The 15,447-nt window shown below is 37.7% G+C and overlaps 4 protein-coding genes across 4 annotated transcripts; 2 read left to right on the top strand and 2 right to left on the bottom strand.

The window, feature by feature from the left end:
- The first annotated feature begins 265 nt into the window (after window positions 1-265).
- Window positions 266-3,016, top strand: LOC137747432 (pollen receptor-like kinase 3). Its single transcript, XM_068487539.1, has 2 exons — window positions 266-1,810; window positions 2,322-3,016. Exons 1-2 carry the CDS (start codon window positions 385-387, stop codon window positions 2,888-2,890), a joined length of 1,995 nt encoding a protein of 664 aa, XP_068343640.1. The 5' UTR covers window positions 266-384; the 3' UTR covers window positions 2,891-3,016.
- A 2,519-nt stretch (window positions 3,017-5,535) lies between these two features.
- Window positions 5,536-7,539, top strand: LOC137747574 (uncharacterized). The gene is made up of 3 exons (XM_068487705.1): window positions 5,536-5,768; window positions 6,421-6,542; window positions 6,972-7,539. The coding sequence occupies exons 1-3, from the start codon at window positions 5,645-5,647 to the stop codon at window positions 7,293-7,295; spliced, it is 570 nt and encodes a 189-aa protein (XP_068343806.1). The 5' UTR covers window positions 5,536-5,644; the 3' UTR covers window positions 7,296-7,539.
- Window positions 7,540-8,755: 1,216 nt separating this feature from the next.
- Window positions 8,756-11,191, bottom strand: LOC137747701 (sm-like protein LSM1B). The gene is made up of 5 exons (XM_068487860.1): window positions 10,848-11,191; window positions 10,044-10,112; window positions 9,818-9,933; window positions 9,654-9,716; window positions 8,756-9,257 (listed from the first exon to the last, which is right to left on the bottom strand). The coding sequence occupies exons 1-5, from the start codon at window positions 10,906-10,908 to the stop codon at window positions 9,180-9,182; spliced, it is 387 nt and encodes a 128-aa protein (XP_068343961.1). The 5' UTR covers window positions 10,909-11,191; the 3' UTR covers window positions 8,756-9,179.
- A 1,163-nt stretch (window positions 11,192-12,354) lies between these two features.
- On the bottom strand, window positions 12,355-14,269 carry LOC137747730 (protein DEEPER ROOTING 1). The gene is made up of 6 exons (XM_068487888.1): window positions 14,264-14,269; window positions 14,060-14,132; window positions 13,452-13,978; window positions 12,776-12,920; window positions 12,598-12,613; window positions 12,355-12,388 (listed from the first exon to the last, which is right to left on the bottom strand). Exons 1-6 carry the CDS (start codon window positions 14,267-14,269, stop codon window positions 12,355-12,357), a joined length of 801 nt encoding a protein of 266 aa, XP_068343989.1.
- Window positions 14,270-15,447: the final 1,178 nt, after the last annotated feature.

The following is a 15,447-nucleotide window of genomic DNA, read 5'->3' as shown; positions in this document are numbered from 1 at the left end:
AATTGGGAGTCCTAAAATGTAGGGCATCCAGTGGCTGACAAGGTCAATGCAAGTTTCACAACCTCCACAACCTCTCTCTCTCTCTCTCTTTCCCCCTCTCAAATCCCCCACAAGAGGCAAATACAGCCCCCTCTCTTCTGTCCCCAACCTCTATTCTTAGATTTTGTCTTGTAAAATCTGGTAATCTCCATTCCCCCAATACACCTAAACATGTCACACCCAACTCCTCCTCCTCCTCCTCCTTCCCCTCCTCCCCCATACAACCTACATTGATGATCACAAACACACCAAACCCTCAGACAACAACACCACCCCATATTGAACAGCGGCTCATTTTCTATCCGGTGGAGACGACACCGCATTGTCCCCCTTCCGGCCCTGCAAATGGCCGCTGTTCCCTCGTTCCTCTTCCTCCTCATCTTCTTCTCCTCCTCCCCTCACCTCTCCCTCTCCTTGTCACAAGAACAAGATGCTCTCTTGAAGCTCAAGAGATCTCTCTCTCCAGCAGATAATCCGTTGGACAACTGGGACCCAAACACCTCCCCATGTAACGACAAATGGGCTGGGATTGTTTGCAACCAAGATGTCATCACCGGTCTCCATTTCGCCAACATGGGTCTCTCCGGAAATATTGACGTTGATGCATTAAAAGACATTCCTACCCTCAGAACCATTAATCTCATGAACAACAAATTCTCAGGTCCAATTCCAGATTTCCACAAGCTTGGTGTCTTGAAATCCTTGTTTTTGGCGGGAAATGACTTCTCCGGCGAAATCCCAAAAGATTACTTTTCCCATTTGACGTCGTTGAAGAAAATTTACCTCAACGGTAACAATTTCACAGGAAAAATCCCAGAGTCATTGACCCAATTGACCAAGCTAGAAGAACTTCATTTGGAGAGCAACCAATTCACTGGCCCTATACCAAAATTAAAACCAGGAATATTGAACTCCCTTGACTTTTCAAAAAACAAGTTACAAGGTCCTATCCCGGAAACCCTGTCGAAATTTGACCCCAAGGCGTTCGAAGGAAACGAAGGACTATGTGGCGGGCCACTCAAGTCATCATGCAAGCCGCCTCCAACACCGTCATCTCCTCCGCCAAAATCCCCATCAAAGTCTCCGCCAGAATCCCCATCAACATCGCCGCCCTCAACTCCAAAGAAGCAAGAGGAAGATAGAAAATCAAAAACCATCATCATAGTCATCAGCGTCATTGTCGGTATCATGGTTCTGCTCCTGCTTTTCGTGCTGCTCACGAAGAAGAGGCGAAAACGGGAGGACGATTTCAACGTGCTCGGCAAGGAACAGATCGTGGATGACCATCGTAACGTACAGGAGAAGGTGGTTGAAGTTCATATTCCAAGCACCACAAATCGCAGCGTGGGAAGTACAAATGAGTCGAATCGTAGCGTGGAGGTCAACCAAAGCAATAGCAAAAAAGGTGGCGGGGACTCGAAAAAGGGGTCGAGTCAGGGGAAAAACGGCATGAACGAGCTTTTGATGGTGAACGAGGAAAAGGGTACATTTGGATTGCCGGATTTGATGAAGGCGGCAGCAGAGGTTTTGGGGAATGGAGGGTTGGGATCAGCTTATAAGGCGGTGATGTCTAATGGATTTTCTGTGGTGGTGAAGAGGATGAGGGAGATGAATAGGTTGGGGAGAGATGGGTTTGATGCTGAAATGAGAAGGTTTGGAAGATTAAGCCACAAGAACATCTTGACTCCTTTGGCTTACCATTATAGGAGAGAGGAGAAGCTGTTGATCTCAGAATACATTCCTAAGGGCAGCTTGCTATACGTTTTGCATGGTACGAATTTGTCTTAGTTTTGTTCAATTAATCTTGTTTTAGGCTTCTGTATATGCTAGAATCATTTTTTTTTTCGATTGACTGGTGAAGAGTGTCATTCTCCACTACTTGATATGTCATTGAGATATTGCGTACCATTCTTGCATATACTTGGTATGTCGTTAAAGTTGGTCGATATTATCAAATATCAGTAGACTATATATTGGCCAAATATCGACAATGTACCAAGTAATATAAAGTGGTATTCATAACAAAACTTTTTTCCTGCTTAGAGAACAAGTTACCATTCTATGGTTTCTTAGTACATTGTAGATTGTAATAGAGATTGTTTAACAATATAACATGTCAGATTGTTTAAGAAGGCACTTCTCACTAGACGAACGCAACAAAAATTTCCATTGGATAGATATAAATATCAATTTTTTTTTTTGGTGGTATACATCTATAAATTTCTGAAGCGCATAGAAATCTAACCAGACTAATAAATATATGCACAATATTGAATTTGCAGGTGACCGTGGAATTTCTTATTCGGAGCTGAACTGGCCTACCCGTCTGAAGATTGTCCAAGGAATTGCATGTGGAATGGGATTCATCCACACAGAGTTTGCATCCTATGACCTGCCCCATGGAAACCTAAAGTCCAGCAACATTCTACTAAAAGAAGACTATGAGCCCGTCCTCAATGATTATGCCTTACATCCTCTCATAAACCCTAGCAATGCTGCACAATCCATGTTTGCTTTTAGGACCCCAGAGTACATAGAATCCCAGCAAGTATCTCCAAAAGCCGATGTATACTGCCTTGGGATTGTGATCCTTGAAATCCTCACCGGGAAGTTTCCATCTCAGTATCTGAGCAACGGGAAAGGCGGAACCGACGTTGTTCAGTGGGTCCAATCAGCCATGGCTGATCAAAGAGAACAAGAGTTGCTAGACCCAGAGATAGCAAGTGAGACAGACTCAGTGGATCAAATGCTGCAGCTTCTGATGGTTGGAGCTGACTGCACTAAGAGTGAGCCTGAGCAAAGGCTTGATTTAAGCGAAGCCATTAGGAGGATTGAAGAGGTACAAGCTTGAGAAGCTTGCAGGCATGCATATATATAAAAATATATATATGCTAATATGCTTGCTATATATTCTTCAATGGATTTACTTCAATACAAATGGGATTTTCTTACAACGGTGAGGAATTAAAAGGGCTGATGAGGGGATCAGAGAGTGTTACTGCAACCACAGAAGCAAATGGAAAACGAGTGAAAAATACTAAATTAAAAAAGGGTGCTAATTCAGGAATTTTTTTTTCTTTCCTTACCATATATATAGGTGAGTTAAAAAAAGGGTAGGAGAGAGAGTGCTGGGTTGGAACAAGGGAGGAAAATTGGAATTTAGTGAAAAATACTGAATAAATTAAGTGATATTTCTATTTTGGAGGAAGGTTTGGTTCTTAGTTCTTGGTTTTTTTTTTCTTCTTTTTTTCTTCTTTTTTAAATTTTTAGTTGTACAGAGAAGGAACGATAATCATAATTTTCGTTTTTTTAGGAATACTAGCACACAGATTCATTCATCTACATACATGTTGATTGACTAAACATACATGTATCACATGATTTTATTTATTTGTCATTTATCAGGTTTTCAAAACTGCCAAAGACGTTGCCAACATCTAAGTTTTATGCTAACCTTATCAATGAGCAAATCTACATTTTAGAAATAAATAAGATTGAATTATAAGAAAACTGCCACAACGAATAACATTTGGTAAATAAATTTGGTAGTCTAAAGATAATCAAAAGTTACATATGAGCCGATAACGATAATAAAATAGAGAAATAAATACGATGATGCAAATAACTTCTATCTCAAAATAATTAAGAGCAACGGTTTTTAAATTTGACGCATGCACCCACATATCTGCATCCCTTGTCATGTAAAGTTTTTCTACTATACTTGAGGTTGTGTTCTATTCCTTATAATCTCACTTTGTATCGAAAAGGAATGCAAGGACAGGCCAAGAAAACGTGAGTCTTATGGTCAAAATTATTCACTGTTCATGAAGAAATTGGTCTACGTAGACAAGAACTTGCATATGGTTGCATGTCATGGAGTGTATATATTTGTTTCTTTCTCTCTTCTCATATATACAGTCAGTAAGTCACATATGAAGAGAAATAGAGAAAAACGTGTATATTTTAGAGTAGGTTAGTTTTTTTCGTCCATGTATTCGTCAATTGAGGAAGAAATTTTTGCATGTACTAGAACATTGTCGTGCGGTGTTATTATTCACGTGTTACTATATAATATCAGTAGACGACGGATTTTATTACATATTTAATGTATATTAATAAAAAAAATTAGAATATTATAATTTAAATTATATAATAACGCTGCATGATGGTGTTTCGGATACAATAAGAGCAGTTTCACCGTGGACTATTGCCCGATGGACTAAATCTCAAACAGGGCCAGAGATCCCGAGTGGGAAGGTCTAGCGTGTGCTGGCAATGGAGCCCGAGCGGGCCCAAGGGAGAGGCTCGGCAGCAGTTGCCAGCCCGAAGGCCATGTGACGCAAGGCTGACGTCTGGGCGATGTCAGTCATCATCTCCTCTGCATTTCTTGAACTCTTTTGGGTACTATTTGATTCGAGGAGGGCGAGAAAGAGAGTCAAACCTCGTCCTTTAGCATGTGGATGAGGGTTGTCTTGCTGGCATTATCGAGGCCCAGAAACAAAATCTTGGCCTCATTCTGCCACAACCTGAGGGAGGCGAGGAAGCCGTAGAACCAATCAAACAGAAACATGGTGGCGGCGGCTGATTCTTCTCCGGGAGCAGATCGATTGGCGGGGTTGTGAAGGAAGTAGGAAAAAACCCACAAGGAATCGGAGTGGGAGAGATCGAATCGGAGGGGGGGTTTAATAAATGGATGTGTGGTGATTTGTCGTTTCGGTGGAGACAAGCGAATCTAGTTCGGCGGTACAACTGGAGGAGCCAGGACTCTGATGCTTTTGCTTACCGATAATATACTATGTAATTTTGGTTGGCTTTTGATTTGTTGTCATCTTCTTTCTCTCCCTTTGCATTTCTGGGGAAACAAAAACTGACCTCCGTCGTCCTTGGAAGCTGCGGAGCCAAACAACACGGGGTTGCTCCGGCGCAGGACGGATTTGAGAGATTGAGAAGGAGGGAGTCGGGACTTGAACGATCCAACTTCACGGCACCCCTCTGCACCACACCGTTTCATGAAGTCATGGACTACAGAAGTGCAGCAAAAATTAAGAAAGGCATTCAGGTGTGCTGCTCTGCTGTGTGTCGGAAGTCCAACAAAAAAAAATGGTCGAAGTTTCGAGAGATAAGAAGAGATTTCCAAAAGGAAAGGATAAATTAATAATATAATATCAATTTATACAAAGTAAATAATATAATATTAATTATAAATAAAAAATATATTAATATTTTATTAACTATTGTTAGGCTATTAAGTGTAGGGGTGGAGATGCAAAGATAATTACTGTTTATTACAGATAATTATTGTTCACTAGATGAATTAAATAGTGAATAGCCCTGAGGGCTTTTGCAACGGTAAAGTTGCTCTAAAAGTTTACTCCAATGAAAGCCCAAACCCACTTATCCCGTATGGATCGACAGGTTCTGGCGTTATTGGGTTTAGGCTGCCATGTCTGACCAAAGAAAGTAGCGCCCTTATACTATTTTTATATGTCGCTTTGTCAAATCGCCAAAACCTACTACATGTCAAAGGTACCAAACACAGATCACAATCGAATATAGTGGCTGTTGTCAGAGGAAGACGAAGAGTTTAGAGATCCCAAGAAGGAACATGGGAACTACATCAGAGATTGTAGCTAAACTGAAACTGAATCCCCACCCTGAAGGTGGCTTTTATTTCGAAACTTTCAGAGATACTTCCATTGCCCTGCCTTTGTGTCAGCTTCCCCCAGACTGTAAGATTTTGTTTCTTCTGCTTCTCATTCATTCATTCCTGTAATTTTTCATGTTTTACAAATGATTTGAATCTTGGATATTTGATTTTTGTTCATGTATTGGGGTTTTGTTTTTATCTGCATATGGATCTTCGATTTATAATTTTTGGAAAATATTTGGAAGCTCATAAGTAGTGAAATTGATTGGTTTGTATTGATTAATGTGTTGTGTTGTATGAAATTGGATTCTTTGTTATTGGAATTTAAGGCTTCTGTGTGTGTGTGTTTTTTTTTAAAACGAACATTTAGTGAGTTAAATTGTTAGTTGTTAGAGAGGAGGGGATCTTTGGAGATTGAACCCGCACTATGGTGCATAGGTATGATTACTTTTCGCTGCTGCTGGGATAAAGTGCCATTTGCCTTCTCCTCTGTGTTAACTGCACTTTTAATCATATTGATCGCTTGTCGACAATTGTAAAGTTGAAGTATCGATAGTGTCAATAGTATTATTATCTACAATGTATCGACAACATATCCGCATTCATACGTGGGATGTGAGAATCTTTTTAGCCCAATTGAATTTTGAAATAGGATTGAGTCCAATTGTAATGTATGGGAATTGTGGTTGTCTTATTTGTACCATTTTCTTTTACTAACACAAGTGTATCTGCAGACAAGGTTGAGCGGCCTGTGAGTTCATCTATCTACTTCTTGCTGCCGTCTGGGAGTGTATCTCGCCTTCATCGTATACCAATGGCAGAAACCTGGCATTTTTATGTCGGAGAACCCATTACGGTACACTTCGAATCACGGCTCACTAAAAGATTGAATCATCTGCATTCACATGTCATTTCTGTAGTCATTTCAAGATATTCATATGATGCATAACCATCTTACCGTACCAACATATTAGGACAGACGTTTCGCCTATGCTCGGAATTGTGTAGGTTTTCAGCTAAATTGGTTGATACTCGGCCTCGGCTTTTGAATTAAGATAGATAATCTGACATTTGCTCTCCAAGTGATTCGTTGTTCTTTGATCTTATATCTTGCCTACTCTTGCACTCAAAATGATTCATTTCACCGTGAATTCCGGGTAGAGATTTCTCATCCGATTTCTGCGCTATGTTTTCCGTTTGGTAATTGTGGGAAGCATTTAAATGTTTATAGAGAAACAGATAATGTAAAATTTCTGCTCTTTAACACCGCTGTATCTGCTATCAGGTCGTGGAGTTGGGTGAAGATGGGAAAGTCAAGTTAACCTGCCTCGGACCCGATTTGGGAGCGGATCAGCAACCCCAGTACACAGTGCCTCCAAATGTATGGTTTGGTTCCTTCCCAACAAAGGACTACAGCATTTCACCAGAAGGGGCATTGCTCAAAGCTGCTCCAAGGGATGCCGAGACTCACTACTCTCTCGTGGGATGTACTTGTGCACCTGCCTTTCAGTTCCAGGATTTCGAGTTGGCAAAACGCTCCGATCTTCTTCCCCTTTTTCCTGGTTACGAGGCTCTCATAACGCTGCTTACTTTCCCTGAAGAAGCATAAGTATTTGCTGCTGTAATGTTATGATCGTATTAGCTCAATGTTCATTCTGAGTTTTTACATGTTTATGGATTCGAAGCGACCAAATGTTCGAACATCGTGTCACATACTTATATGTTAATGTAAGATAAATAAGTGCGGAATAAGTGAATCACGATACCAAATTAACTACTAATCTTATGACGCCATTGCTGCAATGAACTAAGGGTTTTCCTACTCTCAACACAGACCGAATGCACTGCTACAATCAACGGGGCTTGATATCTTTTGTGCGTAATTAGTGTGAGAGCAGGGGACCTATTATTTATCCTAAATGGTGGTGTTTGATAAGAAGACTTACCATCATGTAATCTTTATCAAACTATCAAACTGATAACCCTTATCACCACGAAACCATATTAATCATATCATTATAGATAGGAAGATGGGAGTGCTGGAAGTTTTTGATGCTGCAGAACAGTGGGAGTTTTGATCATGTTTAAGACATTTGTTCTTGGACATTGGTTGATTCAGATATTTTTGGAATATGCATTGAAGTATTTATGTTTTGATCATCTTAACTAATAAAGTTATATGCTGCTAGTTGCAAAGGTTTCCCAGAAATCGCAATGTTATATGATACAGATACATTATGAAAGTGTATCTTGGATGACGATTTGTTTGAATTGTTGTAACAGAAAGGCAACTTAAGGGTCTCAGTACGAGACAACAAAGTGGACTAGTTTACTGGTCTTGATGGAGGACCACGTATTTGCATCCCGTATTATTTTTTCATGTCTTGATGGAGTTTCATGTGTTTGATGGTTTCACGACAGAAACTTGTTATCGGGGTTTTGTTAATCTTATGCTCGTGGCGATTCAAGCATGATTTCTTATTAGGTGGTACTGTGATAAACAAGTGTTGGCTCTAGTGGGAGAATGTAAGCTTTGTTAGAGCCGTTCACTTGTTTAACACGTGCTTAAGGGATTGAGATCATAAGAGATTAGGATTGACCATACTTGTAAGCGTTCCAGGAATGTGTGGACCGATACATAGCTAAAGCAATTCTGATGTATGTTTCTTGAATACTGCCACTGGAATAGCCTTCTTCCAAGGACTACAGCATTTCACCAGAAGGGGCATTGCTCGAAGCGGCTCCAAGGGATGCCGAGACTCACTGCTCTCTCGTGGGATGTACTTGCGCACCTGCCTTTCAGTTCCAGGATTTCAAGTTGGCAAAACGCTGCGATCTTCTTCCTCTTTTTCCTGGTTACGAGGCTCTCATAACGCTGCTTACTTTCCCTGAAGAAGCACAAGCATTTGCTGCTGTAGTGTTAAGATTGTATTAGCTCAATGTTCATTCTGAGTTTTTACATGTTTATGGATCCGAAGCGACGGAGTATTGTTCGAACATCGTGTCACATACTTATATGTTAAGAGTTCAGATTTGATGATCCATTGATTTGGCTTGATCATACAGATCTTATATAAATATAATATGGATTTGAACATGAATATCTTACAAATGTAATAACACTGAACGTGCCATGAAATGTGAACCTCCATCAACGGTTTACAACCCATGGAAAATCAAAACAAATTATGTTCAACAGAGAAACAACTGCAAATCTAAAACCCGAATCAGTTCTGCAGAACCCGAAACCATGCTTGCACGTATCAATCAAATCCAAATGAAACAGGGGAAGATCATCGACATTGCCACACATTTAATAGACCCAGATGCCACACATTTAATAGACCCAGAACACAACTTCCACTCAATGAGTCCTCAGAACTGATATGACTTCTCTTCTTGTTTGCGCTCCTATATAGGTGAAAACCTCGGGTCACTGTCGCACTAAAATTTGCGGACATGGCCTGAACCCACGATAAAATGGGTGGGCAAGTTAATCAAAATCGAGGAACTCCATTCTTTTTCTCATGGAGCCTTTTAAATCTGTCGCATCCCTCTCTGCTTTCTGAGCCTGAACAGAAGAGAAATGTAATCGAATTATTGTAAAGTGCAAACGGCAATAATAGCAAGGAACAATCCAACCCAACCACCTGAATAATACATTACAAAGATTGCTATTTATACCGTAATCTTAAAAGGAAAGGATATAACCGAAAGGTTGCAACATCCAGCCATAACATCTAGGAAGAACCAAAGTGAATGTATTCCCATTCAAAATAGCAGCGCATAACGATGCTCGTTTGTTAACCGTGGCAGGACAATGTAGAATTACGTGCAAAGTATTTATCTATGGCACGTATGCATTCACAAAATCAGGGTTTTCTTAATATGAACTAATGCCATCACCCTAAGCATTGCAGATTGCAATTTTCGATTGAAGTCTTAACCAATAAACATACAGACTTACCCTTTTTATCTCTGCTTCTGGTACCAAAGTCATATGAGGGGGAAGCTCCTCCTTATCCAATTCCTATAAAATCGATAACAAGAATTTAATAAATGAACTGATAATGGAGTAAAAGATATCAACAGTAGTCAAGTCTCACAGGACTGAACGAGAATGCAATATACCAGCTCTCCAATTAAGACGACATTCTCCCCACGGATTACATATAGACCTAATGGGATGTCACAATAAAGGTCACCCACAATTACTCTTTCACATGCGCCTTCAAGAACAACATTAGCTGTGCAGATGAAAGACCACTACCATCATTAGCTATGGTTTCAATAGAAATAATAAGAGTGAAGATAATGATAACTCAGTAAGTCACGTGGAGTAACAGATCAGTATTACCAAACTGATCAAAAGACCGTAGCAATCCCAACAGCTTTCGTCCATCTCGCAGCAAGACAAGAAGCTTTTCTGAAAAATAAATAAAAAATCATAATAAGCGAAGTACTTTGCAATGAATCAATCTCTAATGACAATTATTTCACTGATAAATCCCACATATTACCAATCCCTACAATCACGTAGAGATTGCAGTGACCTTAAAGCACTATCAGCATCCGAGTCATACTTATTACCGGATTGAATATTGAGGCATTACGAACATAGCCTTCCATTTTCTCAAACTATTCACCAACGGGAATGCACAAAGTGATACTGCGAGCAGTTCTAATAGCCCGAATGAACGGTTCTCATTTCTTATTCAAAACTCTTGCTTCATCATCACCTTCTACCTTGAGAAAATATTTCTACCATTTATACTTTTGCTTATGAAGCAAATATACGCTTTCGATTCTAACAAATTGGGAAAATTGGATAACACCCCCATACACAAATCTTCAATTCAGCAGTAGAAATTCAACATCACTATAATTACTCAGTGCAAAGACCTAAAGTTTGAAGCTTCACTTCTTTATCTTCCTTATATCTCATCTTAATTCAAAAAATGCAACAAAACAGTACATACAATAAGGGATCTGCAAATTAAACAGTATAGCAGCTGCTTTCAAACCCTAACAAAATTTTACAAGAAAAACACCAGAACAGAGCTCAATAAGGCAATTCACAGCTAAAACATACAACATATAAAAAAAATTCACAAAACCCAATTTTCAATCACTTCAAATTAGATCTAGAGAGAGAGTATACTGTCAAGATAGGTAGCAAGAGAAGTGGAAAGGAAAGTATCTTCTGGCCCAGCCCACGACATGAAGTAAGAAGTATTCCTCCTCTTAATCCTACTGGGAAATTGGTAACTTGAAACTGCAAGCAAAAGAACCCTTAAAGCTTCTCCAATGGCATTGGCTTCTTCCCACCAAAAAAATAAAAATCCCCAAAATCCCCAAAGCCCTAAACTTTCAATCACACACTTCCTCCACCAACCCTATTTCCAAATTTCCAACAATACCCATCAAAGATGAATATTGTGAGTTGGGTTTGAACCATTAAAGTCATCGGCTTGGCCGAAAAGAAGACATCTTTTATTGGTTCTCTCTCTCCCCTTCTGACAATATGTTACAATTATTTGTTATTTACTTTTTTTTTTTTAATTATTGAAATAATTATCTGTTGATAAATAATAATTATGTTTAACCGGAATTGGGATTAATACCTCGCTTAAGAGGGAAATCCTTGATTAATTATAGGTGTTTTATGCAGCGGATTAGATTAATTTTAGTATCATAGAAAACGTCAAAATTAGATCTACACGATCTGATTAATTATACGTTCCCTCATACGTAATCCTTTCATCATCATATATGAAGCCATTGGAGAATAATGTTTTTATTTTTTTTGTAATTTAGAAAAGGTTGAGAAATAATGTTAAACCTTAAAATAAGGTTTTCAAACAGAAGAAAAACAAAGGTTCCTTTGAATGAAAACTTTAAAGACTTTTGCTTATTTACCAGGAACTAAAGTTATTAAGATCATTTATCTGTGTTTTCAGATTTGATTCCTCTTTCCCTCAATATAATTTGAGTTAAGAATTTTTTTTTTACTTATTTACAAAATGCTTTTGATCTCGTTTAATTATGTCCAATCATGGAGATGGAGAAGTTTAATGTAAGCACTATCATAATCGTTAGAGAAATGAAATGTAGACTTTGTTAAAAGTATAAATCTTCATAAACAATTTGCAACTTCATGTTTTTAGCACAATGTTTCATAATAATGTGGTTTTTAGCACAATATGTCATAATAATTTGGTTTTTAGCACAATATTTTATAATGTTAGTACGAAAAATTAACGCTAAGCTGTAAGTTGACAGAGAGCTATAGAGAGTTCCGCTTTTGAAAAAGTTCCTTATCATTTCTCTAATTATTTTGTGGTATTATATTGTTGATCCGGACTAAGAAAAAGTTTTCACGTATTGGTCTCGTATTATCTTGTTACTGCTTTTTTATTGCCTTATTGCAATAAAACTATTTACTTGGAGTAAAGAAAAACATTATAATTTTATTAAAATATCAAATGCAACGCAACACAGCAATAGTAAGAGCTCAAAGAGTCTCCACTTTAGCAATATCTGCCGTGCAAAAAAAAAAAAGGAAAGGTGATGGTCTCCTTTTTTTGTTATTTTTCTCCTGATTATGTTCCAATCAAACATAGGCCAAAAATGTCACACTTCACATTCCACAAAGCCAACTGTAGCGCTCAACCGATCAACTTTGCGGCAATTGACAAAAATCTGCACATTAAATTTAAATTCAACATAACAACGAAGAATTTAACTATAACACTTACATATACACAATTCAAATCTGAATGTTAAAAGATGAATAAATACATGTATTCACATAATTATATAACCGTAGATAAAGATGACATTGTAGTAAGTCATAACAAGAGGAAAGTCAAGTAACAAATCAAAATTTTTAAGAGACGTTAAAAACTTACCCTGTATTGTTTGAAGCTGCAACAAAGTGGTAGAAGTGATTCAGTAAACTTATATCTCTAGAACGATATCTGCAACCAGAGAAAAAAAATATAGTGTGAATAAAGTTATTTCCAAAGCACATGTGTCTTTGCATAAACAGACTCTTAATCCATGTGTTAATCATGTTTAAGTGCTTACATTCAGAATCTGTCTTGTCCCATTTACTCCCCTCATTAGCTTTAGCAGACTTGGGGTTGCTGTTCTCCAAGTACTTTTTCATGGACATTGTTGAAGTACTTGAACTTTGGGGGTATATCTTCTTGTGAAGTATTGCCCTCAGTATCTAGCATTGACCCAAAACAAAAAATAAGTTAAAAAGGATAAAACAAAGAAAAAAAAAGAAAGAAGAGATAAATCTTGTTATGAAGTATTGCAAATCGTAATAATTTAAGGACATTTTCCAACTTTTGTTAATTTTTTGCTATGTAATCCATCAAATTTACTCTCTGATCTCATGTAATGTAAACGTGAAGATTTAATACAAAAAATTAACAGAAGTTGACATATATATTTCGCTTGAAATATATCGTTTGGAAACTACATTCTAAATGACCAGATGACCAATTTGATGCCCTCTCATTTCATTAAGATTCACTTTTGTTCCTTGTATTTTCAATTGCAACAAATTTTGTCCCTATAGTAGGCAAATTGTATGAGGATATTTTTCAACTTCTCATACTTACCCTCTCACGTGCCGTACCGGAAATTAACGCACGTTCCCAAAGATGACCGTATATGATGCAATACAGGCATGAAAGTTAAACTTTATATATTAAAATTACAGGGCCAAATATATGTTGTATAATAGATTTACCTTCTCCATTCTTGACTCTGGGACTGGATCTCTTAGACCACTAGCAGCAGCAGCTGGTGCAAACCCACTGCTACAAACAAACACTTTCTTGAGGAGAAAAGAGAGTGATTTCTTCCCAATGGTGGACTTTGTGTTATCCAAACAAACATCTTTCCCACGGCTGAGAACGACACTCGAGCTCCGTTGGAATCGACTCATATTTTCTTTTGGCAGCTCGTCGCAATCTACATTGTCAGTACTTGTTCTCTCAGGTTTCAAGCTCGACTGCTTGCTTAGAAACTTGTTAGGAGCTTTTTCAAGCTCTAGTAATGCAGCTGAGTTTGATTGGTTCCAGTACGAGCTCAACTCGTTCTGAATGTGTGTAGCTTCCTCTGGTGTGAAATCATGGAGGTGGTCGTTGGGGGAGGGTGGTGGATTGGTTTGTTGATCTTGTTTCAAGTCACCATTTCCTAATGTTCCAATTGCCAGCAGACCGTGAGGCCATTCATTTGCTTCTTCTTTGGAAGGTTTTTGTTGCACCTTCTCGTCTATAAAAGAACAAAAAGAACAAATTAAATATATTGATCCAAGAATAATTAGCAAATACATATTAATAAAAAATTAATTACCATCAAAGACTTTTAAGCTTGGTTTTTCAATCCGGGGTTTCCCAGTTAGCTTGCTTTGCATCCAATCAAATATCTGCAATCAAACAAGTCAAAACACTTCTAAATTACGAGAGAAACTTATTTACACGCAATATGTTACTATGTAGGTATTTTGAATACATGCAACTGTTAGTATATTTTACAAAAACACAAGTATCTTGTTACCTTCATTTGTTGAAGTTTCTTCTTCTATTTGAAATGAAGTTTCTTCTTCTATTTGGGTGATTAGAAGCAAGCCAGGTTTGCAGATTAAAAGAGCTTAGAGAAAGGGTGTGGATAAAAGTGGGCTTATAGAGATAAGGTAATTTTTGTGTACACAGATCCCATAAGCCAGTGAGAGCTTAGCTGCAAAAGCCTTTATATAGAAATAGAATAGAGCTGTGATTTGAGAAGTTCCATAGTTCAAGTTCCCAAACACTTACTTTGGCGCCTTTTCTCTCTCTCTCATCTCTTTGCATTTGATCACCTGATGAGAAATCTGTCAGTGTGTCTAGAACAAGATTCAGTACAGTAAGTGCAACAATACAATTGGTTAGAAACTTTTAAAAAAAAAATTCAACAAATTGTATTGTGACACTACTTGATGTACCAGTATATTTTCCGAACACACTAAAAAGTTTCTCCACCTAAATATTTTCTGTTTCCCAACCAGTATCTCTTTTTCTTTTTTTCTTTTTTTTTCACACTATATTATTATTTTTCGTTCCCCACCAGATTTCCCACTAATTGAGGAATTCTGAAAATTGATGAATATCTGATCACATAATTTTTCATGCAAATTCCCTAAAATGAGGATGCTAAAGGAGACAGTATCTATCTTCCTATTGACCAGAGCAAAAGCAACCTGCATATATATAAGCAAGAACACAGACATTACCAATTTTACCATCTTAAACTTAACTAATAATGTCCCAATTACTCTATTTAGAGAGTTACTAATTAAACGCAAACTACCAATGTCCTTATTTGTAAGAATCACTAAAATATGCCCCAACTAATGTCATGAAGAAAACTAAAAAGTTTATGCAATAAGATGGAGTAATTTACCAGTCTATTATATTAAAAAATGGACACATTTTGAATCTCACTTATTTTTTACAATACTTTAGTATGTGTTAAAACAATGACGGATTCACATAAAAGTCGATGCATGTAATTGCCCCTCATGCACCCTAACTAAATAGTACAATATTATCGTGATATTTTTTCTTGAGCATGGCTATATGTGGGTAAGATACTTGATAAAATGTTTTTAAAAATGGATAATATTATGGAGAATAAATTTTTTAAACCAAATGATGTAGTTGTTGATGATTGACTTATTACTTAAGCATTGATTAACGTATTTA

Source organism: Pyrus communis, chromosome 10 (genome assembly GCF_963583255.1).
Source record: "Pyrus communis chromosome 10, drPyrComm1.1, whole genome shotgun sequence".
Taxonomy (NCBI): domain Eukaryota; kingdom Viridiplantae; phylum Streptophyta; class Magnoliopsida; order Rosales; family Rosaceae; genus Pyrus; species Pyrus communis.
Note: the sequence above shows the minus strand (reverse complement) of the source record. Positions and strands in the feature narration are given on the sequence as shown.

Bases quoted from the DNA above. Each gene is read 5' to 3' on its own strand.
- LOC137747730 (XM_068487888.1), bottom strand. The intron at 13,979-14,059 runs GTAATTAATTTT...GTTCTTTTATAG, and splicing joins AAGCTTAAAAGTCTTTGATG to ACGAGAAGGTGCAACAAAAA. The intron at 12,921-13,451 runs GTAAATCTATTA...GGTCAATGCTAG, and splicing joins CAGAGTCAAGAATGGAGAAG to ATACTGAGGGCAATACTTCA.
- LOC137747432 (XM_068487539.1), top strand. From the start codon at position 385: ATGGCCGCTGTTCCCTCGTTCCTCTTCCTCCTCATCTTCTTCTCCTCC. The intron at 1,811-2,321 runs GTACGAATTTGT...TTGAATTTGCAG, and splicing joins CTTGCTATACGTTTTGCATG to GTGACCGTGGAATTTCTTAT.
- LOC137747701 (XM_068487860.1), bottom strand. From the start codon at position 10,908: ATGTCGTGGGCTGGGCCAGAAGATACTTTCCTTTCCACTTCTCTTGCT. The intron at 9,934-10,043 runs GTAATACTGATC...TCATCTGCACAG, and splicing joins ACGGTCTTTTGATCAGTTTG to CTAATGTTGTTCTTGAAGGC. The intron at 9,258-9,653 runs GTAAGTCTGTAT...TCTTCTGTTCAG, and splicing joins CAGAAGCAGAGATAAAAAGG to GCTCAGAAAGCAGAGAGGGA.
- LOC137747574 (XM_068487705.1), top strand. From the start codon at position 5,645: ATGGGAACTACATCAGAGATTGTAGCTAAACTGAAACTGAATCCCCAC. The intron at 5,769-6,420 runs GTAAGATTTTGT...GTGTATCTGCAG, and splicing joins GTGTCAGCTTCCCCCAGACT to ACAAGGTTGAGCGGCCTGTG. The intron at 6,543-6,971 runs GTACACTTCGAA...ATCTGCTATCAG, and splicing joins ATGTCGGAGAACCCATTACG to GTCGTGGAGTTGGGTGAAGA.